The following is a 25,678-nucleotide window of genomic DNA, read 5'->3' as shown; positions in this document are numbered from 1 at the left end:
ACCAGCTGTCTGGGAGAAGTTCAGTATCTTCAGATCTTAGAGATTCAGCTAAGAAGAGATGGATAACAGATTAGTTGAAGAATCTGACCTCTTGCAGCTCAGAAAGTATTAGCTAACTAGACATTCATTAGATACTGTTTACATTGCTTCAGCATCTTACCTTAATTTCCTCCTAATGATACCCCCAAAGTAGAAGAAAGTGTGATTCATCAATTTAAAAATCCTTAAAACAGAAGTGACTAAATAACTTTTTCTTTTCTCTTTGAATTGTGTGTATGTGTGTGTCCTAAGCTTTTCGTTGTTGTTGCTGTTTGTTGTTGTTGTTTAAGCCTAGCACTCTACCACTTAAGCCACAGCTCTACCTCTCATTATTTTTGGTGGTTAATTAGAGATTCAAGTCTCACAGACTTTACTTCTCAGGATGGCTTCAAACAGTGTCCTGAGTGGCTAAGATTACTGGTGTGACTCACTGGCACCCAGTTTTATTTTTATTTTTTATGTTTATTTCTTTTTAGAATCTTTGTGTGAGGCACTGGTTATCAAATCTAGGGACTTTGTAGATGTATGGCAAGTACTCCACCATTGTACAAAAACCCTAGTGTGTTTGTGCACAGAGCTGTCATTTTCAGTATCTCACCACCACCAGAACTTATATACAACTTCCATGCTAAGACCCCATTCATTTAAGAAAATCATGTTATAATTGACCTTTCAAAGGTCAGGTTGGTATGTATTAAAGTATTTAATGTGACATGCCCAATATAATGTCTGATAATATGACTCTAGGAGGAAAGAGATTGGGAGAAAAAAAGACAGCAGGTTAAGACTGATTAGGAGAGGCCAAAGCCAGGATAAAATTCCTTTCTTATTCTCTTCAGCACTTAGTGTAAGCCACCAGACCAGATGTATTTGTTGCCATGAAGCCCTTTTTGTTATATGAGATGGTTTAATAGGAGATTATACTCTGAATTCCTGACAAATATTTTTACAAGAGTGAAATATTTTAAGACTTGAAAGTTTATTACTTGGGAGATGCTCCTTTGATTAATTTTTATTACAGATGTAAATCAAAGGTGAATGAGTGTATTACTTTAACTGGAAAGAAGGAATCCACGCAGTGGAAGTATATCATCTTCATGTTACTGTTGGCTCAGGTTGATTTGTTCTGTGAGGCCACAGGGGATGGAACTCGTGCAAGCTGTTAATTTCTGATTCAGTCAAAATATTGTCAATTTCCTAGAGGTCCTTTCATTTAGCGTCATACTATATGGCCTTATGTATCTAGGTTTTGCTCTATTTCAAATCTCTGCTAGGAGAGCCCAAGTGATTGTTGTCCTTAATGTATAGTATGTTATCTCTCATCTCTTTTGCAGTCCTTTGGTTATCTCATATTGTTAAAGTATCTCACTTTGTTATCTGATATATAGGATATATTTGTATTTGGTTATTTGAAATTGGATAGGGAAGGGGGGAAAACAAGATGGGGGTGGAGGTGGGGGGAGGGAAACGGGGACCAAGACATGAGAAAGGGTACCAATGTATGTGAATTAATGCACCTTCTATCTGGCAAATATAATGTAACCCTTCTATTAATTACAATAAAAATATATGAAAAAATACTGTCAATTTAAGATCGCATTCATATAACAATACAGAGAGCTTCTAGAGGAACGGGAGTTTGGCCTAGTGGTTGAGTGCTTGCCTGGCATGCATGAAGACCTGGGTTCAATCCCTTGGTACCAAATACATAGAAAAAGCCGGAAGTGTTGCTGTGGCTCAAGGGATAGAGTACTATCCTTGAGCAAGCCCAAGGACAGTGCTTAGGCCCTCAGTTCAGGTTCCAGGACTGGCAAAAATAAAAGAGTTTCTAGAATTGGAGACCTTCTTGCTGTTGGATGTGTTTATGATATGTAGCTCGATACACAGTGAAAGCCAATGATTTTTGCATACACTGGATCATACTTGAGATTTCTTTTTTGTTGCTGTTGTTGTTGTTATCATGAAAGGAGGTTTCTACTATCATGTCAGTTGAGGACTTTTTGTTTTTCACTTCTGACTTGGGAGATTACTAAAAGTTGTCCAGGCTGTGCTTACATGATAATATTCCTTGTTCTCTTCTCAGGGAAAAAGCAGCAAAATCTCAGAAAAGAGCCAGGCAGTTAACAAGAGCTACAAGGGATGCTGGTCCAGCAAAGGTGAGACTAGTTGACCTCAACCTGTCATGTTTACTTTCGGGATGGTGCCTGACTCTAGTTACAGCTATCTGTTTATTTTCTAATTACTAGGTTATACCTGTTTTGAAGCCAAGTACTTAGAAGGGAGGGAATGTGGCTTAGTCCAAGGGTGGGCTAAATACCTGGTATGTCTTGTCCAGAGGCCCAACCCATGACCCAACTCTCAGAAAACATCTGGAGCACTGACAGGTGTACAGAGGTGGAGTAAAGCAGAATGATGTGTGATTTCTGTGACAAGTTCTCATTCTTCTGGCTTGTCCATCTCTAGCAAGGACCTTCTGAGTAGTGTTGAACTAACCTCAAACTTCACAACTCTTACTGTCTATAAAACCTGAACAATTTGTGTATGCCTAAGTTCCACTTTCCCATCTGTGAAATGATTCATGAGTGAGAGACAACATTTAAGAAGTCAGTCACAATGTTTAAAATGAATCGTCAGGCATTTGACTTATTTCCTTTCATTTTTCCTGGTTTGCTTCCTACTGTCTTTCTTTCCTAACATCTGGAATATTCCCACGATTCAACTAGAATCGTTTGTTTATATCTATTTTTCAGCTTGAGGTTCAAAGTTAATATTTTGCTAGAGAAAAGGATCAAGTGGTTAAAAAATTAGCAAAAGAAAAAGAAAAAAGCTGTATACCGTCACACAAAGTTTGACTTGATAAATGTTATTTAAAGAAAAAGTATAAAAATAACAAATTAACAAATAAGAAAGCAGACCCATTTTAGTGGCAATTCCTGGTCTGAAATATCCCATTGTTAATCGACAAAACTGGTGTCACTACCCATTGTGACAACAATGTACCTTGCCTCCAGTTCACCTAGGTGGCTTATTCTCTTTCTCCTGGCCTGACACATAATTAAAATGATCAGTCAAGGTGGAAACACCCTAATTACTTATAACTTCCTTGGTTTACGAAGCTACTGTCTTCTTTGGCAGCATTACTCCGGAATGTCTGAGAACTTCGGGCTCTACAGTAAACATAGTTAACTAAATTCTTACTCTGGGTTCAATCGGTCTCATGTTAACAAAAAAGTAACACAGGCACCACTCAGTTTGTTAGTATTGGCAAGTCCTTGCCTGTAACAAAAGATGATTATGATAAATGCTGTAAGATCAAAAGGAATAGTATGTTTGGGTAGCAGCTTTTTAATTGCCTTTCTTTGCTGCATTTAAAGTGAGGGTCACTGTTTAAAAAGAGGTGTTTAGAAATGTAAAAGCAACCAAATATCCAACAATCAAACAAAACACACATCTTCAGAAATCTATTTGTTACAAATACTAAAAATCACCCCCATTCATTCACATCTGTAGGCTAAGATATAGTTTACCCAACTTAAATCCTATTTTTAATCCAATAATGTTAAGAAATACAATTACAAAAAAAGAAATACAATTACAAATTCTCTCTGATAATGTTCAATTCCTGCATTAACACTTTACATCTAAATAAAATTCTTATAGCTATATTGTTTGTAACCTAAGAAATTTCTAACTAATAAATTAAGGCAATTAATATTCTGTTATGTGCATTTTCAAATCATTTCTGTCCAGATTTTAAATCAATTCATGAAATTATACTATTTTTTGGATGGTGCGCTGTTAGAAAAACATCTGCCAACAGTCTAGCCACTTTCTTGGTTCCAGTTGCCTCCATCCCAAACCAATCTGCTACTTTCTCTGAGCATGCGATGCTCTAGTTCTTTAAGAGCACTCTGCCTACAGATGTATCCTTTCTCCCCACCTTTCCTCATTAGACTTCCTCATGACCATGCCATCCTTTCACCTGCCAACTGGAAGTCACTCCAGCATCAGGCAATGCTGGCACTTCCTTTCAACTGGATCTCAATCAGACTCCATTTCACCATTTCTTTTTTTTTCTTTTTTCCATTTCACCATTTCTACAATCTCACCCAGCCACCCATAATTGCTATGCTGATCCAGGTGGACATCATTGCCTTTTGATAGATGAACATGTTCATTTAATACCTTTCATTATATAAGTTGACAACTTTGGAGGATATTAAGTTTATAACAGTGTATAGGTGTGGCTCTAAATTGTTTACTATTTTTATATTATTATTTCAATGAGTAAGGCAAGTTCATATTACTAAAATTGAATAAACAATGCATATATATAATTTCCTGTGTACTAGAAATAAATTTTTATTGAATTTGTGAAAAAATTTAAACTCGAAATTGGGAACAACATGATTATATATATATATATATACACATACATATATATAATTTATAAATTAATTGGAATAAGTTTGACATTTCATAACTGAAAAACAGAATAGTTTCTTATTCTCAAATATAGAATAATTTCTTACTATTGTGTAGAATTTCCATATTTAGAAAATTTGTTAAATATTTTCCCAAATAGCTTTATAACATTTGCTAATGTTTAGAAAATTAATAATTTTATTGGTATGTGCTTCAATATTTATGAGTAGTATATTATTTTCACCATCTTTCTGATAATTGCTCATATATACACATTCTATTGTTTTCTTCAGGTTGTTTTTTTTTCCTTTGGACATGGGGTTGAATTGGCCTGGGCATTGTCCCTGAGCTCTTCAGCTCAAGGCTACCATCCTATCCCTGAACCACGCCCCATTTCCCATTTTCTAGGGATTCATTGGAGATAAGAGTCTCAGATTCTTTTTTGCCCAGGCTGGCTTTGAACTTTGATCCTCAGCCTCCTGAGGAGCTAGGATTACAGGTGTGAGCCACTGCGCCCAGCTTTCAGGTTGTTTTTTGTATAACACAGTGATAATATCTTCTGTAACTCTTGGTGACTTATTGATTACAGAGAGCATTTTTTTTTTGCTTGAACTCATGGCCTGAGCACTCCCTGAGCTTCTTTTTGCTCAAGGCTAGCTAGCCACATACAGCTCCACTTCTTTTTCTGTGTCTTCGGTGTTGAGGAATCCAATTTAGGGCTTTGTGCATGCTAGGCAAACACTCTACCACTAGGCCAAACTCCTGGCCCTATGAGAGAATTTTTCTTGAGAAGTGATTGCAACTGCATGAAAGAAAAATTTTATAATTACCTTTCAATGGTAGTTCTCCATATTATCTCTCAATCGAGGTTAAGATTGGAAAGTTCAAATAGAAGTGATGATAGTGAACAAGAAATTGCCTTTTCTCCTTGTTCTTTAAAAGTAACTCCATTAAATCTAATATCCACCATTAATATTTTAATGCATGAACTTAAGTATCAGAAAATCCTTTTTATTCTTATCTTACTAAATATGTGATGGTCTTTATCAAATATGTTCTCAGCAACTCTCAAAATAATCTAATATTTCTCTCTAATTCTACTAATATAAGAAATTTATATAAAGCATTCCATACATGAAACTATTATTGTTTTCTAAGCAATTTATATTTAATCATAACACCTTTTAATACAGAGTTTATAAGTCAAAGGAGTGTATAGTTTTTTCTTTTCCTTATTGGGTCTGGAAATCTATATATTATAGCCATGAGTGGTAGCACTTCAGGTAAAAATGAATGAGAAAGATCATCATAACTTTTCCCCAATATACAAATGAAAGATTAAAATGACCAGAACAACTTTAGCACTCGGGGAAACTGACCTATGCCAAGCTGAGAAGCATTTATGCTCGCATGCTGTTGAATTTGCAAAGAATGATAAACATAATGTTCTTGCTCAAGAATATGCCTGTCTCACCTCTGCTCAGGTAGTGTGGGGGTTCTATGCAAGGCACAGGGGCTGTGAGCCCAGACAGCAATATTGCACTGTTGAAGACAGCTTACCTACCACTCGCAGACATGTTTCAATGGAAAGGACAGCCTTTACCAAGCTGGAGTGGCAGCCATGGATGGCATATCTTCCCAAGTCTTATAGAGGTGCATCAGGAACTAAGGAAGGCCTATACAATTGAGAATGAATGCTAGTACTATATAGCTGCAATTAGAAGACAGAAAATACCCCCAGGAAAGCGAATATAAAAATTGCCTGTGCCTCTTTATAAACAGACTGCTGAAGAGGGTGCAAGCCTTATTGTTAGAGGTATTTGGTGCAAACTATATCCCATCGTGAAGCTCATGAAGGCTATAAGAGAAAACCATAGTTTAAAACCCTGGAGGCTGAGATTTAAAAATGCAACTAAGTACTTTCTTGGCAGACATACCAGCAGCTGCTAACGATGGGAAAGCAAGATGTCAAAGATTTAGTGCAGCTGACAAAGGAAAAAAGGAAAAAGAAGCAAAAGTTAACATTAGCTGAGAAATCATTATCCCAACTACTATGGAGACTCTGTGATGCATTATCTAAAACATCCTGTTTCAAAGGCTAGTACAGTGATACAAATGAAACAGATGCAATTCATACTTAGAAAAACATGACACTTTTGTTCAGGACAAACAGCAGAAAAATTCTTTTGTGTATATGTTAGACTTCAGGACTTAAGCAATTCTCCTGAGCTGTTTTGCTCAAGGATGGTGTTCTACCACTGGAACCATAGCTCCACGTCCAGCATTTTGTGCTTAGCTGGAGATAATTGTCTCACAGGCTGGCTTCAAAATATAATCCTCACACCTTAGCCTTCTCAGTATCTAGGATTACAGGAGTGAAACACCAGAGCCTGGCTTGCAGAAAAAAAAATTATCTGTTACTGAAACGTGTTAAAAATACTAATAATGTTGAAGAATGTAAAATGTTAAGGAATAAACAAGTTACTGAGGAACATTATTGAAAATAAAACATGTTAAAAATATACTTAGAAGGATTAAAATCATACAAGTATAATTCTTTAGTGACAATAAAACTGAATTAAAAACTAGTAACAAAAATAAATTACAAAAATCTTCAAAGCTTTGGAATTTTTACAAAACATTTCTTAAAAATGTAATAAATCAGAGAAATATCTATAAGACAGAACTTTGGAAATAAAACATGAAAATGAAATACATGGACTTCAGATAAAGAAATACCTGCACATTTAAATATTTAAATAATCCAGGGTGAAATTCAAATCAATTTAAGCATCCACTTTATGAAATTAAGAAAAAGAAAGCAAATTAAAAGCAAACTAAGAAGCCAAGAGACATTAATCAGAAATTAATAAAATATGAAAGAAAAATGATTCAAAAAATCAGAAAAAGCAAAGTTAATTCTTTGAAAAGATAAACTATGAAGAAAATCTCCTTAGCTAAATTGTCCCAGAAAGTGAGAAATAAAACATACAATCTAAATTCAGGAATTAAATAGGAAAGACTAATGTGCTCTGTAATCAAATGATTACACTGGATTTTGTGTGTTTGTGTGTGGGGGGGAGGGGTGGTAATGGGGCTTGAATTCTGGGCCTGGGCACTGTCCTTAAGCTCTTCAGTTAAGGCTACCACCCTACCCCTTGAGCCACAGCCCCATTTCCCTTTTTCTGGTGATCAATTGGAAACACGATTCTCATGGTCTTTAGTCCTGGGGCTGGTATTGAACCATGATCCTTAGATCTTAGCCTCTGAGTAGCTAGGATGACAGATGTGAGCCACTGCGCCAGGCTATGATGTTTCTTTTAGGCCTCCTTGGGGTTAATAAAAAGCAGAATTAGAACTGAAAGATCTGGCCCATGCCAAGCTTACAATGGAATATTATGAACAATGCTACAACAATAAGTAAACTAGATAGCAGAAAAGTATGTAGGAAGAAACATCACAAATTGGCTTAAAAGAAATAGAAACTCATAATCAAACAACGGCAAATTAACAGTATGAATCGGTAATTCATAAAATCAAAGAAAATGCCAGCTCAGATCATTCCACTGAGAATTGCCATAGAATACTGGCAGAAGAAATAATATCCATGCTTTACAAACTCTCTCTAGAAGAGGAGACATCCCAGCTCATTCCAGAAAGACAGGATTATTCTGAAACAATGTTCAGGTGCAGATATTGCTACATTTCTTTTTTCTGTCCATCATGGGACTTGAACTGTGGGCCTGGGCTCTTTAGCTCAAGGCTAGCACCCTCCTCCTTAAGCCACAGCATCACTTCTTATGGCTTTCTAGTGGTTAATTGGAGATGAGAGTCTCATGGACTTTGAACCACAATCCTCCGCTTTCAGTCTCCTGAGTAGCTAGAATTACCAGCATGAGCCACCAGCACTATACAACAATTACCAATAATATCAGGAAAGTGATATTGTCTATGTATGTATGTATGTATGTATGTATGTATGTATGTATGTATATTTCTAACATGGTACAAATCTACTAGAACTAGAAAATACATTCATCAATGATTCAGATAATAAAAGTCAGTTGTATTTGTATGCACTAGCAATGAACAACCCAAAACTTAAATTATTAACACTATTAACGCTATCACAAAAAATAATTAATATAAGGATAAGGCCTAAATTATAAAGTGTTGCTGAGAGAAATGGAAGACTTATAGTCATTTTCAACATAAATATGATTTAATCATTAATTGGTTGAATATACCATGGTTTTCCTACAAGATATCCTATTACCAGTTATTTGTAATATCAGAACTTGGGAGCTATAGCCCAGTATATTTCAAGTTTGAGGCCATCCCAGAATTAAAAATAAGTTCTAGACCAGTTGGGCTACCTAGCTAGACTTTATCACTTAAATAATACAAAACAAAATTGCTATCACTTAGTGGTGTCATAGCCATTATGACTCATAGCCCCCTGTATTATTCATATAGTTGGGGGTCATACAATCAAGAACAAATTTATTATACTGGGTGACATATAGAGACACAAACATATGTAATAACGGATGTTCATAGTAATGAGTAAATGAATACCCAAAGGCTTTACATTCATTACATTACTGGTGGCACTTCTGGTTTTTGAGTGGTTAATTGGAAATAAGTGTGTCATGGGTACTTTTCTGCCCAGGCTGGCTTCAAACCACGATTCTCAGATCTCAGTCTCTTGAGTATATAGGATTGCAGGTGTGAACTACCAGTAACTAGCTATTTTTTTTAACAAAACTTTTTATCACTATTTTGGAGTCTCCTCCTTCTAACATAAGGGTAGAATAGATTGGGCTATCTAAGTTTGGCTAATTATACTCTCCAGATTTCTCAGAGTTATAAAATCATCTAATGATCCCCTTATCAGTAATTGACCTATCACTGTAAATGGTGATATAATCTGTTTTCATTAATTGAAAAAGTCAATTGTCAAGATGACAATTCTTCCACAGTCTATAAATGTAAAATTCTAGCTAACAAAATCTCTTTTTAATCAGTAACAGAAACTGACCTCGTTTCACTATCTGAATGTCTAGTAACCTTTATAATTCATCATACATTTTTTAACCAACCAGTGTGTCTATGTATAGATTGTATATCTTTTACCAACCAGTGTGTCTATTTATAGATTTATAGGCACATTCTAGTTACCACAAATGAAAGAAGTCATGTAACCTATGTTTCTCTGAGTCTTACTTCACTTGATATAATTTTTTCCAAGTCTTTTAATTCTTTAAGAATAATGCAATATAATTCTTCCCAATGGAAGAGCAGAATTCCATTGTGTATATATACCAGATTTTCTTGAGCCATTTGTCCACTGAGGGGCGTCTAGGTGGATTCCATGTCTCAACTATGTAAACAATACTGCAATGAACCTTGTACTGAAAGCTTTAGTATGGCCTAGTTTTTCTTCTGTTGGTTAAATGCCCAGGACTGGAATTGCTGGGTGATGGGAAACTATGTTTAGCCACTCACACAGTGAAACTAAAGGAGAATATTTGTAAGAGTGGATCACAAAGGCTGGTTAGCGGTGTTTATATGAACATATTAAATAATGTTTTATGAAATTAACTCCAAGAAATGGAAATAAGAGATTTTTGTTGTTGATTTTTGTTGTTGCTGCTGTTCTCTTTTTCATTTGTCTTATCTATTAGTTATTTTGTCTTGGGGAGGGGAAGAGGGAACACAGAAAAGGTGGGACAAAGTGTAAACAAATACAGCAGAGGTACTCACTAGACTTACCTGGAAAATAAACTATGTAACTTGTGGGTATGTGGACAGGAGGGAAAACTGGGAGAAACAAGCGAAAGGGTAATATGTTTCAAAAAGTAGTGTACCCATTACCTACCTGACTTATGTCATTCTAACCCCTGTGTACATCACCTCTATAATAACAACAAACTATATTTTTAAAAAGAAGTTGATCTAGTATTCATATAAACAAACTGGAACATTTAAGCATTTAGATTAAAATTTTGCTGTAAAGAAACGGTGCCACAGTGTTTCTAGTACAAAGATAGACACGAAAATCAATTGATTAGAATTGAAATTACTTTCCTTATTATCAACTATTATGCGTCCATTATGTTTCACATTTCACAACTCATGGCTGGGAAAACTGAATGTAAACAATAGCATAGGCTTTTAGTCAATTGAGTCCTAGGAACCCAATGAAATGAAAAATATATGCCCACACAAAATTTGTATGAATGTTATGTGTGGATCTATGAATGCTTGTTAGCAGCATTATTTCTAATAGCCCAAAGTGACATTAACTCATATGTGCAAATGTTAACTGGTGAATGGATAAACCTAGAACAAACCATATTTTCATATTTTGGCAATGAAATTTTATTCAGCAGTAAAAGGATGGTATTGATGACAATGACTCTCAAACAAAAAATGCAATGTAAGGTATTAGATGTAAACATTGACATATTTGTGATTGCATTTTTATTAAATAGCCACAAAGGACAAATTGATTCAAAAAGAAGTTCCATGGTTGCTAAAGTAGAAGTTCAGAGAAAAGACAGTTTATAAATTATACTATGGGTGATGGAAATATTCTAGAACTGGTTCCTACTGGTGGTTTTACAAATATATAAATGTACTTAAAAATCACTGAATTGTATACTTAAATGAGATTACTATATTATATGCTTGTTATTGGTTTAAATTTCTTACTTATTTGTAGGGTAACTTGTAAATCATTATAAGTTGAAAAACATTTTTCAAACAATTCAGAAAATTTGATTGGATTTGGTCATTGTAGAGAGAGGCTATCACAGGCCACAAATCAGTTGGATTAAGACTTATTGATCTATTCAGTTTTCCTCTTGCTTACTGTAACACTGTTAACATTTTATATGTTTTCAGTGAGATGTTCATTTTTAACTGTACTAGCTTCCAGATCTAGTATGCAATCATTGGCTTCTAAGCTTATTTTTATTCCTGATTTACAATTTTTAAAATATCTTCTCTTTCTCTTTTATCAGCCTCACTAGAAATCTCTTCCATCATTTTTGGTTAATATCTCTATTGTATTTTTTATGGTATCCCTTCATGTTTCTTCCAATTTTCTTTTAATTTTATAATGCACTGGAAAAATACTTAATTCTTTGATGTTCTTTTTTTCTGATATGCATATGTAAAAGATTCCTAACCATTGATAATCAATGGTCTCAAGACACTTAAAAGTGTTTCCATTTTCCATTATTTATCAAATATATCTTAATTCTTATCCACTCAAAGTTATTTAGTAAGATTGCTTTTAACCTTCATATATGTAGATATTTCCTCTTTTATTTCCATAGACTTTGGTTCAGGAAAATAGCTTTGAAATTATTTCTTTTTTTAAAGTATCACTGTTGCATTGGTTGGCCTTTTGTTATTTATCTTACCATTTTGTTGTTTCCCTTCCCAAATAATCCAAATAAACATACATAAGAGAGAACAGGTACCAAATTCAAATACAATGACAAAGGGAATAATTCATAGGGGGAAAAGATCATGAAATAAAGAAGAAATAACTTCACATAGTACATTAAAAACAACTTAAATTGATGTTATATCTCATGTAATTTGTAATATATTTAAACTAATGTCTATTTTCAGTATTAATATAGATGTATTTGCTCTCTCCTACTCATTTTTATCTTATGTGTTATCTTATTCTAACATAGGTATATATTCTTTGATTTTAATTTCTTCTGGTTAGTATAGGATTAATCTCATTAGAAAATCATCTGTGTATTTTCTGACTTGTAGATATAATCATCCACATACATTATTTCTGTTATATCAGGATATTTCTCTCAAGATTTTATATGATTCTATCACATGTATTTATTTTTTTTAATTCATTGCTTTTTTCACATTTTGAGGCTTGAACACTGGCCTGAGTGCTACATCTGAGCTCCTTTGGCTCAAGGCTAATGCTCTACTGCTTAAGACACAGAGCCACTTCTGACTTTTTTGTAACTGATTGGAGATATTAATCTTAGGCACTTTCCTGCCTAGACTGTCTTTGAATCAGGATTATCTACTTGCACAAATTTAATTTTTATTCTTTATAAATTTTTATTTTTTACTATTTAAATATTTCAAAAAATGTAACTATTCCATTTTGTTTACAACTTCCTTTCTCCTTTTGGTTTTCTTTTTATTTCATAAGTAGTCATCATATACCACTGAGTATAAGTCATTGGCTATACTCACATAATTTCCTTGCTATATTTGCTTTCACATCTAAATTCTGGAAAAAATACTTTTTTCAAATATTTTTATTGTAATTAATAGAAGGGTTACATTATATTCACCAGATAGAAGGTGCATTACTTCACAAATACTGATACCCTTTCTCATGTCATGGTCCCCATTTCCCTCCCCATGCTCATCTTGATTTCCCCCCTTCCCTATCCTATTCAAATAACCAATTAAGCATATATAAAATATATCAGATAACAAGGTGAAATATTGTAACAATATGAGATAACCAAGGGGACAGCAAAAGAGATGAGAGATAACATTGTACATTAAGGACAACAATCACTTCTTGCAGATTCACATTTACAGGCATCACCACTCTCCAGCACTATTGAACTCAGGGCCTGGGTCCTTTTGTTTCTATATCCTGGAGAGCCTTTCATTTAGTGTCATACTATATGGGCTTATGCATCTAGGTTTTGTTCTATTGCAAATCTCTGCTAGAAGAGCTCAAGGTTTCTACTGATTATGACAAATGAGGGAAATCATTGAGCGTATGTTCCTTTGAGTCTGGCTTACTTCACTTAATATGATTATTTTCTAAGTCTTTCCATTGGAAAAATACTTTTTATTGGGGCCGGGAATTTAGTCTAGTGATAGAGTGCTTGCCCAGCCTGCACAAAGACCTTGGTTTGATTCTTGGGTACCACATACATAGATAAACCAAAAGTGGTGCTGTAGCTCTAGTGGTAGAGCTCTAGCATTCACAAGTGCTCAGGCCCTGGGTTCACGCACCAGGACTGGCAAAAAAAATACTTTTTTATTTTTCATAAACTTTTTTTTATTAATTTACACTGATCATGTTCACTTGACATTCGTTGTTTAGTATGCTGGATTTCTTTACATTGTTTAGGATGTGCAGATACTTTACCATAGGATTCCATTATGACTTCAGCTATATTTTTCTGCTCACGTGATTGAGAGAATATTCAAGGCCATGCTTCCCTTAAGTATACTGAGAAGGCAAAGGACGAAGCCCAGAGTTGAGTATTCAGAAACCACTGCTTTCACCTCTGGGCTGCTGCTATGGGATGAGAACAAAATCCATCCATGAGCTCAGTCATCACTAGCATTAGGAAGAGGCGTTTGCTGTAGGCTAGTATACACTCACCTCACAAGCTCAGTGGAGGAGGAGGTGGAGGAGAGAATGTGTGCACCTCCTGCCTGGCCTCTTTCTTCCTTCCCATCCCCCTGCCAACAACACCTGTGACCTGGTATGCTTTGTTGATTTCTGATGGAGGGCAAATGGCAGGGGTTGTTCCAAGTTAATGACTGTAATCCAAAATAGTCCTAGGTTTCTGCAGTATCTAGAATGCTTTTGTTTTTTCACCTTGTAAGTTGTATTTAAGTCAGTTTCCTCTCATTTAGCACAGCAAATTCAATCACTACCACAAGTCCTTTGTGTGACCAGGATGCTCTCTGCCTTTAACTCTCTGATGTTTGTCTCTGCTTTTCACTGATCCCATGTCACCTCCAATATCACCTCATTGAATCACTTCTTGCAGATTCACATTTACAGGCATCACCACTATTATACTGTTGTGGAGCTTGAAATCAGGGCCTGGGTGCTGTCTCTCAGCTTATTTTGCTCAAGGTTAGCACCCTATCACTTGAACTACAGCTCAGCTTCTCCCTTTCTGCTGGCTAATGGGTAATTAAACTCTTATGGACTATCTGGACTGGGCTGGTTTTGAACCACATATCACAAACCACAAACCATGATCCTCAGACTTCAGCCTCCTGAGTAGCTAGAATCACAGGCATGTGTCACCACACCTAGTCAATATGGTATTCTCACAGTGTAGTAATATACCAAAAATCTCACAGTACTGTTGTGAATCTCACTGACTACATCAGTAAATGAATGACTAAAATAGCATATATGCCCAGAACTTATCTTAGTTTTTCAAATGTGCTTCTTCCTAAATGTATGATACGGATAGTGAGATGAGGATATGGCTTTTGTTTGTATTTTAAAATGTATTAAGAGTCCTCTACTTTCAGGTTGAAAGATTCACTACAAACTTACACCCATCCTACTCAATTTTTTTTACACCTGTGACATGTTACTTCATCACAGGTACATTATCTAAGTGTTCTATGTATATCATTAAATTCTCTTTAATAATCTCAAAATTTTGTTTCACAATGTGCCATCCTACAGAAAAAATCTCCAGCTCTAATCATTTGATTTTAGATAGACGTTCAGTTGAAGTTCACTCTGTATTCTTTAGTTAGCTTATGTCACAATAAGAATGTTTCATAAGTATTTATTTAATCTTTACCACAAATGTGGAATGTAGGTAGGGTGTGAATTCCCAGTTTTTAGATGAGGAAAGTGAGGTTCACAGAGGTAAAAATGAGTGGGTGTCAGACTTGAATTTGGACAATCATCTTCAGTTACCACCTGTAGCAATTCTCTCACTCTACAGGTTTGTCTTGTGCATTTGTCATATCATCAGAGCAGAGATTTTCCCATTTCTCTTGTAATCCCTAAAAGATATGAACTTTCTTATCTAGATTATCAGTAGAGAAAAGTATTTCAAATAACAACAGAAATAAAGAGTGATTTATGCTATGTTCTAACTGGTATGCATGTATTCACACATTTAAATTCCCTTCCAGTGCTGATAGGTTAGTGAAATTATGTCCACTTTTCAAACTAATTTGAGATCCTTAAATATAAAGAGATCACAGAGCTAAACAACTGGCATATTTGTGAACTCCAAATCCAGAAATTTATGATTTAAATTACTAGGGTTCTGAATTCAGTGATCTTGCTTTAAATTGCCACTGTAATCTGTAACAATTGAAATATTATTGTCATTTAAGGGTTACAGAGTTTTCAGATCTGTTATTAACAGCTCCTCAGGGAGGATCTGTAAGGTATGCCAGCAGAATTGGACAAAGAAACAGTGGATTACGTTTCAGAGAGGTGACTGGGTTTGTCTCACCAAGACAGCAAATAGTTTTTAGTTTGTGCCAGTACTGAGGCTTGAACTCAGTGCCTGAGATCCCTTCCTTACCTTTGTCTCTCAAGACTGGAAGTCTTCCACTTGGGCCACAACCTTACCTCCAGCTTTTTGGTAGATAATTAGGGATAAGAGTTTCCAGACTTTCCTGCTTAGGCTGGCTTTGAACTTCTGTCCTAAGATATGTCTCTTGAGTAGCTAAGACTACAGACAGCCACTGGCACCCAGAGCAAATGTTGTTTTTGAAATATATAGTGAGTTATTTTATTCTGAGTCAAAGGTGCTAACTTGTTGATGTATGTAGGGAATATTTTGATCTCTTTTGTTTTTCTCTGCCTTGATTATGATCATGTCTCTTGCAGCTGAATTGCAATGAATTCAAGAAAGACGGGAAAGATGGGGAGTTTGTCTGTGCCCGTGGTGTTGCTGCTGCGGCTGTGTGTGGTACAGATGGGAAGACATACCGCAGCCGCTGTGAGCTCTGCGCCGAGAACACGTGAGTGCCTCTAGACAGGTGTTCACACAGCATGGCGTCTGAGCAGTTACATGACATACCATCCCCTAGAGCCATTAAGACAAGTTATTTTACAGAGTTCATATAAGCTATTGATCACTAACTCTCATTCTTTCACTACTCTTAAGGAGATAAAAAGCTTATAAAATATTTTAAATTTACAGAACACTTTTGTGTTCAATATGAGATGATTTCCATGGACTTTATGAAGTATACAAGACAGGGACATTACACATGCACATGTATGGACGTTCCTACACATAGATGTTGCATACAGGCATCGTTATGTCTTCTTACTATCTATCTATTTATATCCTAGTGCATCCTTTTAAACAGTGCTTTCCTTAGCAAATGATCTGTTTGTGTGATTTAAAATAGAAATAATTGAACTTTTTATATATTTTTATTGTAATTAATAGAAGGGTTACATGATATTTGCCAGATAGATGGTGCATTAATTTCCATACATTAATATCCTTTCACATATCTTGGTCCCCTTTTCCCTCCCCCTCACCCCCACCCCTCATCTTGTTTTCCCCCGTTCCCTATCCATTTGGTTATTTAATTGAACCTTTTTATACTGAACTACTTCCCAGCTGTATAAACTTTACCAGTACATAAAAAAGTTCTCCTTGTCCTAGATTATGCCCTTGTCTCATTCTGTCTCCACCCTGGATTATTGATTGTCTTCCACCAATGAAATGCATACCTGCTTTTCAGGTTTCATTTTTTTGTATGACCTCAATCTTCAATGATATGCCCTTTCGTGCTTGAAAATGTAGCAACAAATATTTGGCTAGAAAGGAAATATGAGTTATTCTTTGAGGTTCAAGAAGTTTTATTCTTTGAAATAAGCATCTTCACCAAAAATAAAACTACTTTAAATCAACTGGGTCCCTCACGTGGCTTCATGCCCAGTAAATACATTAAAATTATAATTTCAGCTCTCCCCAAGGTTCAATATTAAGTTCTAGTAAACTAGAAATGGAAGCATGGCTTGCCTAGCAAGCTTAAAGTCCTCAGTTCAACTCACAGAATAAGAAAGAAAAAACAAAGAGGTCTAGTGGTTGAACACTCACCTAGCATGCATGAATCTCTGGGTTCAATTCTTCAATACCACATACACAGAAAAGCCAGGAAGTGGTGCTGTGGCTCAAGTGGTAGAGCACTAGCCTTGATCAAAAGGGTCCAAGGACAGTGCCCAGGCCTTGAGTTCAAGCCCCAGGAATGGCAAAAAAAGGGAGGAAGGAAGGAAGGAAGGAAGGAAGGAAGGAAGGAAGGAAGGAAGGAAGGAAGGAAGGAAGGGGAAAGAAGGAAGAAAGGAAGGAGGGAGGGAGGGAAGAGGAAGGGGGGAAAGAAGGGGGAAGAAGAAAAGAAAGACAGAAAAAGAAAGGAAGGAAGAAAGAAAGAAAGAAAGAAAGAAAGAAAGAAAGAAAGAAAGAGGGTTTGTAAATGTGTGTCTGTATGTGTATGTGTGTGTATGTATACTTATATACAAACATAACTATGCCTAAAATATTCCTTTAATTTTTACTGCTTGAGGTGGGAGAATCCTCTTAAATCTCTAGCCTATGGGCAAGTTTCTCCTCTTGAATATTTGGTATACCTCTTTTCACTCATACAAAAGAACACGCCACTCATGAGGGTTCTTTCTTATCTCTGCCTTCCAGTGGAGTCTCCAATCATATTGATAAATTATTTTTATAGATTCCCTCATTTGATACATTATACAAATCATCTCATTATATACTTAGTTTCTTTTTATTGTTTTAACTGTATTTGTATTTTCATTGTTATATACATGCTGTATTGTAAGCTGATCTTTTGTTGGTGGTGGTGGTGTTGGTGGTGGTGGTGGTGGTGGTAGTGGTGGCTGGCGGTCATGGAACTTGAACTCTGGAGCTGGGTGTTGTCCCTAACCTCTTTTGCTCAAGGCTAGTAAGGTACCACTATGAGCCATAGTGCCATTTATAGTTGTTTGGCACTTCATCGGCGATAAGTCTCACAGACTTTGCTGCCTGGGCTGTCTTTGAACCATGATCCTCTGATCTCAGCCAGATTAGCTAGGATTACAGGTAAGAGCCACAAGCACCCAGCCAAGCTACTGTTTCAGAAAATAGAAAATACCTACATTTATGCCTCTCTGTTTTCAGATGCTCTTTCAAGTTTACAAGATTGTATGAAATTAACTCTCAGGACTTCAGATAGTGTTCATAAAAATACAGTGGTAGCAATATGATTCAAGTGAGAGTGGTATTGCACAAGCTTGAACGTGTTTGTTTATAATGACAATCAAGTTCCTGGTGGACTTTTGGCATCTGGTTATCAAACTTGCTTTTGCCCATCTTCTCATGTGAATTACCACCTTAGACCCAGGGGGCAGAAATATATGTTGAAATAATATTTTTAAGCATCTTATTAGTTCTCCATTTATTTTACTCCTACTTATAAACATAGAACCTTACTGAACAAAGTAAGTAAGAAATTATTGGGGCAGGGTGCCAGTGGTTCTTGCCTGTAATCCTAGCTACTCGAGAGGCTGAGATCTGAGGATTGCCGTTCAAAGCCAGCTGGGGCAGGAAAAATCTGTAAAACTCTTTATTTCCAATTAACCACCAGAAAATGGTACGTGATGCACGAGCCTTGAGCAAAAAAGCTCCGAGACAGCTCCCAGTCTCTGAGTTCAAACCTCACAAAGAAAAAAACAACAAAACCACCTATGGAATGTGACACTGTTTTCAAGGGGAAAATACAAGTCATAAGACATAATCATAATGTTAGAGAATTCCATCATACTAATTTTGGGGTCTAATAACTTTTGTTTCCAGGAAATCTGGGTCCCAAGTTGACATAAAAAGTGAAGGAGACTGTGAGAGAAGTAACGCAGAACAGGTGAGGACTCATCCTAACCAGCAGGGTGGTAATACTGGGGCCTAAGGCAAAGAGAAAGCAAGTGTTCTCCTCTCTTCAAGGGGATGCTTTCAAGAAAATCTTTCTTGCCCTATAGAATGAATACTGCCCGGTAATTTGAAAAGACAATGCTCAGGTCCTGAATCTAGATTAAGATACACCAGTGGCAGATCTTTCAGCTCTAATTCTGCCTTGTATTAACCTAAAGGGATCCTAAAAGAAATATCTTAGCTGTGTGCAGTGGCTCACACCTGTAATCCTAGCTACTCAGGAGGCTACCCAGGCACTAAAGTTCATGAGACTCATCTCCAATTAACCAGAAAACTAGAAACCAATTAACTAGAAAGCCAGAAGTGGGGCTGTGGCTCAAGGGGTAGGATGGTAGCCTTGAGCTGACAAGCTCAGGGACAACACCAAGGCCAAGTTCAAGCACCATAACCTACAAAAGTAAATGAACAAATAAAGGAAACATTGTGCATTAGTGAAAAGTCACTAGACCTGAATAACTGAATCTGAGACCCCAGCATTGTCACTTAATGCCAGGTGGCAAATTTCTTTTTTTCCATATATTTTTTATTGTAATTAATAGAAGGGTTACATGAAATTTGCCAGATAGAAGGTGCATTAATTCATGAAATTTGTCAGATAGCAGGTGCATTAATTCACACAAATTTCTTAACTGCATTGAGAGTTAAACTAAACAGCTACTTTTCTGTGCAATGCTTCTGTGAGCCTGTGTTGCTTGGGAAAGGAAGGTTCTCATGCATGTCACACCTGACTTTCTCTAGCGAGACAACGTTCTGACAGGCAGGGTTTAATACCTTTGCTTCATGCTCTTGGAGCATTTGAGATTACATCTACCACGCTCTTAGCATACACCAATTTAAATGCCTCTCCACCTGCGTGCGATAGGATATTATGAACCTGCTGAAGGCAGGGGTCTGATCCTTCTAAATTCTAGCACCATTATCCATTTTTCCCAAGTAAAAGAAGTCTATCCTTAACCCCCCGGACTCTGCCATCCTCACTTAGCTGCTTCTGAATTACTAGCACTGCCCTATGACCCTAGTAGTGACAGGAAACAAGGTCTTGAAAACATCTGGAGATGAATTGGATGGCTATCGGGTCCTTTCTCTGTTCTGCAGGATGTGTGCAGTGCCTTCCGAGCCTATGTGAAGGATGGAAGACTTGGCTGCACAAGAGAAAATGATCCAGTTCTTGGCCCCGATGGGAAAACTCATGGCAATAAGTGTGCGATGTGTGCTGAACTCTTGTGAGTATCCTCACACCCTCGTGGATCCGTGTGACTGAGCTCAACTTTCTTCCTGGGAAAGCTTCACGGAGACTTGAAGTCCTTTCCACGAAGCTTTATCATGAGCAATAGACCACGCTACAAACTCTTCTTTTCTTTGTGTCATCTACATAAATTTCTAAAAAGGAGTGGATAGATGGTTAAGCTAATTATTCAAGTGGAAACTTCACTTTTTTTTTTTTTTGCCAGTCCTGGGCTTGAAAGCTCAGGGCCTGAGCACTGTCTTCAGGCTTTCTCAAGGCTAGAGCTCTATCATTTGAGTCTCAGTATCACTTCTGGCTTTTTTCTATGTGTGTGGTACTGTGGAATTGAACCTGGCTCTTCATGCATGCTAGGTGAGCACTCTACCACTAGGCCAACTTGGGTTTTTGCCTGTTATTTTGGAGATGTAGTCTCATAGATGTTTTTTGTTTGTTTGTTTGTTTGTTTTTGCCAGTCCTGGGCTTGAGCTCAGAGCCTGAGCACTGTCCTTAGGCTTTCTCAATGGTAGAGCTCTACCACTTGAGCCACAGCACCACTTCTGGCTTTTTTCTATGTATGTGGTACCGAAGAATCTAACCTGGGACTTTGTGTATGCTAGGCAAACACTCTACCACTAGGCCAAACACTTGGCCCCTGAAAACTTCACTTTTAAAAGAATATCTTGAACATGCCTAGTGTTTAATAATGGGTGATATATCAGAAGCTAAGAAGTCCTTCCTTCTGAAATAATCTTGGGCAGTCATTTGACATGCCTTGTTTCATGTGGAAATGTAGATACCCTTATTAAATAATAACAGGTAGAGATACTCTTATTAAATAATAACAGTTAAATTTTAAATAAAATAGTAATAATAATAGACTGTATCTGAGTTCATTTTTCCTGTTAAGGTAAATGATTTGAAAAGGAAGATCTACTGAGTTAATCTTTCTTTAATGATTAGTTCTGGCTCAGTCACTAAAGACCCAGAGATGAGTAAAAAGTAAATAGACTTCAATATTGTCTTCTAACAAAGTGTAAACTCTAGTCTTGTGGCAGCAAGCCCTTGTAGTGCTATATATATATATATATCCATCTCTGCTATAAAAGCAAGACACAGAAAGATTTGCCAGATTAATAAACTTCACACCTGCATTTAAAAATCAGTTCGATGATGTAGAAGCCAGGGGCAGGTTATATAAAGTTCACAAGACAGTGATTAGGACTGGCTTTCAGACAATAAATCAACCGGATTTCCACATGGTGACTTATGAAGCATGAATCTGAAGTGTTCAAACTTGCCCCAAATCCTGTGGTTTCCAGGCCTTTCTTATGCAGTAGCTATAAATGAGATTCATACTTAAACCTTTGAAGTGAAGCAACAAGGTCATTATCATTCTTACTTCATGGAATTCTCCCAACCACATGTTCGCATTTATGCCTTTACTATTCACTATGCTTCTGTAATTCAGCTTTGTGAACATAAGACTGAAAAATGAAAAAATAATAGGGAAATTCAATAATAGGATAACCTACCCACAGTACTAATCTGGTTGTCACATTTATTAACTAAATGAGTTTTAAAATTCCACTTGAGTCTTCTTTAAAGAAAATTTCTCAAACTGACTTTGTCTACTATTGTTGTCGTTAGAGATTGTGACGCAAGCCATCATTTCTAAATTCCTGTTTCTTCCATCATAGAACTGAGAAAGCCATACTTATCTCCAGGTTGAGACTATAACTAGAAAACGGGTATGAAAAGGTTTTGAAGCTTAATTCAAATTTAGCTCTTATTAACACCCATGTTTTCACATGAAGGCAAAACGAACCTCCACAGGGTTTGGAAAGCTAAACATGTGGGTGTGGATAGCAATAGCTCAAAGGCTTAGTTTGGTTTCACCTTGTCATGGCATTGTTTCAAACCCTTGGTTCTGCCTGTTAAAGGGAATTTGCCTCACAATCTCCTGTTTGTCACTCAAGGAGGCACGCCCATCCAGTTCTGCCAAACAAAGCTTGTAATTGACTGCCAGTGAGTCAGTTTCACACCCTTCCTTATCTTTGGCAATTCATCTGGCATAGGCATTCAAGACAGGGTAGTTCTTGTCTCTTGTAATATGAACAGTTGCGACAAGTTACTGCACAGGATATGCAAGTGCTAGGCAGGGGTGGACACAGAGAATGTGACTGGGCACCAACTGACCAACTCTTTCCAAAATGAATTCTTATTGTAAGGGTGAAGTACAGAGAGATTGCAGTTACACAAGTCAGGTAAAGAATATATTTCTGTTTGAACAATGTTACCCCTACCCTCAATCTCTCTAAGTTTTTCCCCTACTATTTCCACCCATTCGTTGTATTTTCAGCATTATTTCTAGTGAGTACCATCGCTGCATTTGTTCATCCTTTCCACCCCGCTTCTGTGCCCTCCCTTACTTTCCTAAAGACAGATAAACTAACAAGACAGAAAGAAAAAATAAAAATTGTAACCAAGAAAAAAAAAACTTTTTTCCATGTCCTGGAGTTCATTTTGATAAACATTATTTTATATGATCAGAAGCACATAGGCATTGTGCCTTTCTGATCCTCTCCTAAGAATATCATCCCATAATCTTACTCCATGTGAATGCCTAGAGACCTGTATCATATCCAGGAGTTTTTTGTTTTGTTTTGTTTTGTTTTTACTATCTAGTGTGTTTAATGGTAGATTTATAAGAATTTTCTAGTTATCATAAATAAGGGAAAACATGCAGCCTATGTTTTTCTGGATCTTATTTCACGTAATATGATTTTTTTCAAGTCTTTCCATTTCCTTAAGAATGTTACAATGTCATTCTTTCTGATGGAAACATAGAATCCCATTGTGTATATATACCACATGTTCTTGATTCATTCCTCCACTAAGGGGAATCTGGATTAATTCTATATCTTGGTTATGGTAAACAATACTGCAAGGAGTATGATTGTGCTGTTAGAGTGGCCTTGTTTGTGTTCTATTGGATACATGCCCAGGAGTGGAATTTCTGGGTCATAAGGGAGCTCTATGTTAAGTCTTTTGAGAAACTTACATACTGCATTCCAGAGTAGTCCAGAGTAGTTGAATAAGTTTACCTTCCCACCAACAGTTTAATACAGTTCTCTTTTGAACATTTTTACCAGCATTAGGTATTGTTACTTTTTGTGATAATGGCTATTCTCCTGTTCAGTATAGTACTATTTTTTAACAGCATAAAAGAAGCTGAAGAAAGTGCCAAACGAGAAGGTGAAAAGAGAATTCGACGCGATACAGAAAGGGTAAATAACACAATTTGGGATGTGTGTGTGTGTGTGTGTGTGTGTGTGTGTGTGTGTGTGTGTGTGTACTTCTATGTTTATGTCTGTTTCTGTGTTTGTGTCTGTGTTTCTGTACCAGGGTCTGGGTGCTCTCCCTTAGCTTTTTTTGCTCAAGGTTGGATCTCTATTAGTTGACCAATGTTCACTTCTGGTTTTGGGTGATTAATTGGCAATAAGAGTCTCATGAACTTTTCTGTCTGGGCAAGCTTAAAACCCCCAATCCTCAGATCTCAGCTTCCAGAGTTTCCAGCATTACAAGAATGAGCCTGTCTTAAATTTGATTGTTGTAGCCATCACATTAACAAAATTATGCTGATGATTTTTAAAGTCATACAATAAATATTGATTTTTTGCTAGTCCTGGCCTTGAGCTCAGGGCCTGACTACTGTCCTTGTATTTTCTCAAGGCTAGGGATCTACCACTGGAGCCACAGCACCACTTCTTGCTTTTTCCTATGAATGTAATACTGAGGAATTGAACCCTGATCTTTGTGCATATTAGGTAATCACTCTACCATTAGGCAAAACTCCCAGCCCTAAATATTGAATTTTTAACCACATAGATTTTTTAAAAAAATATTAAAAGTACTCAAATTTGCTATTTGTTTATCATAGTATGTTAACCATTAGGTTCAGATTGAAAAGCATTTTTCTTCTAAAGATGAAAATACACAATTTTCAACCTCGACTTCTCACTCTATCCCAAAAGGACACATAATAGAAAGTGTGTGCACACCAAGTTCTAATTTTGATCAGACTTCTGTCTGAAATAGTGTAATTTACTTTGTTTTGAATATCTTTAAAATTGCAACAGAATATAAATTGTATGAGAATAAGTTTTAAATAATTTCAGGTTTGTTAAATAGCATATACATTGGTTCATTTTACATTAAACTCTATTAGACAATTGGGAGCTATGGCTGACATCTGTAATCGTACCTATCCAAGAGGCAGACATCTGAAGATTATGTTACAAATCCAGCCAAAGAAGGAAGATCCATGAGACTTTCATTTCCACCTAACTAGTAAAAGGCTATAAGTGGAGGTATTGTTCAAATGGTAGAGCACCAATCTTGAGTAACATCTAAGGGAGAGCACCTGTGCCCTGAGTTCAAGCTCTAGCACCATCATCAAGATTTAAAGGAAAAAGAACTTCATTTGACAAAATTGGAGTTACTCATTTTTCCATATAATTATTACTTTCAGTGAAACTTGCAGAATAAAGATCTTGGTTGATCTTGAATGAAGATAGGATATATTGAGATGATATCTTTTAAAATAATGCTGTTTTTTTCCCCAAATTATCCGACAATAAATTTTTTTAGTCTAGTATAAAAAGTGATCCACTTTTACTAAATAATTATTCACTATAGAATGCACTCACCAACTGGGCTTCTTAATTCTTCAAAGTTATTAAACTCTATCTTCAATGGAAAAATAATAACCGTTGCCCTAAATGGCTAGCCTTCTGTTGGAACGTCCAGGTACCTGACATGCACTAGGTGAGTGAGACTGACAAGTCATATCATATTTAGACCTCAGTTTTCTTCTCAGCATGAATGAGCTCAATTGTGTCTTCCTGGTAGATTGCAATTCTATATCTATCACTCTATTGCAATTAAGAAATATGACTTTTATAAATTGTAGGCTCAGTTTTTGGTCATCAAATGCTGACCTTTCATACCATAATGTTACTCCCAACTTACATTTAGTAGTAGTCTGAGATCAAATTTAGATAAATCAGATGGCCAGAAGTCTCTGTAGACACCAACATGAAAGGATTGAAAATTGGATTCTTATGTGGTAAGTTTCAGTCTAAAAGCCACTGGGTCATCTTGTGATGATTATCATTCATTAGTGGACATACACAGAAGGTTGTTTTCTCTTGCTTCTATTGTCACCGTCATCGTGGCTTCTTCC

The 25,678-nt window shown here is 36.3% G+C and overlaps 1 protein-coding gene across 1 annotated transcript in view; it reads left to right on the top strand.

Annotated features, from left to right (window-relative positions):
* Spink5 (serine peptidase inhibitor Kazal type 5) overlaps nucleotides 1-25,678 on the top strand; it is a 69,190-nt gene that overhangs the window by 1,939 nt on the left and 41,573 nt on the right. The window contains exons 3-7 of the mRNA XM_090332188.1: nucleotides 2,123-2,195; nucleotides 16,097-16,230; nucleotides 19,077-19,140; nucleotides 20,304-20,431; nucleotides 23,654-23,720. Coding sequence (XP_090188314.1) covers nucleotides 2,123-2,195; nucleotides 16,097-16,230; nucleotides 19,077-19,140; nucleotides 20,304-20,431; nucleotides 23,654-23,720 — 466 coding nt within the window. The remainder of the gene's footprint in view (nucleotides 1-2,122; nucleotides 2,196-16,096; nucleotides 16,231-19,076; nucleotides 19,141-20,303; nucleotides 20,432-23,653; nucleotides 23,721-25,678) is intronic.

Source organism: Megascapheus bottae, chromosome 4, assembly GCF_031878675.1.
Source record: "Megascapheus bottae isolate mThoBot1 chromosome 4, mThoBot2.hap1, whole genome shotgun sequence".
Lineage (NCBI taxonomy): Eukaryota > Metazoa > Chordata > Mammalia > Rodentia > Geomyidae > Megascapheus > Megascapheus bottae.
This window is presented reverse-complemented; position numbering and strand designations above follow the sequence as displayed.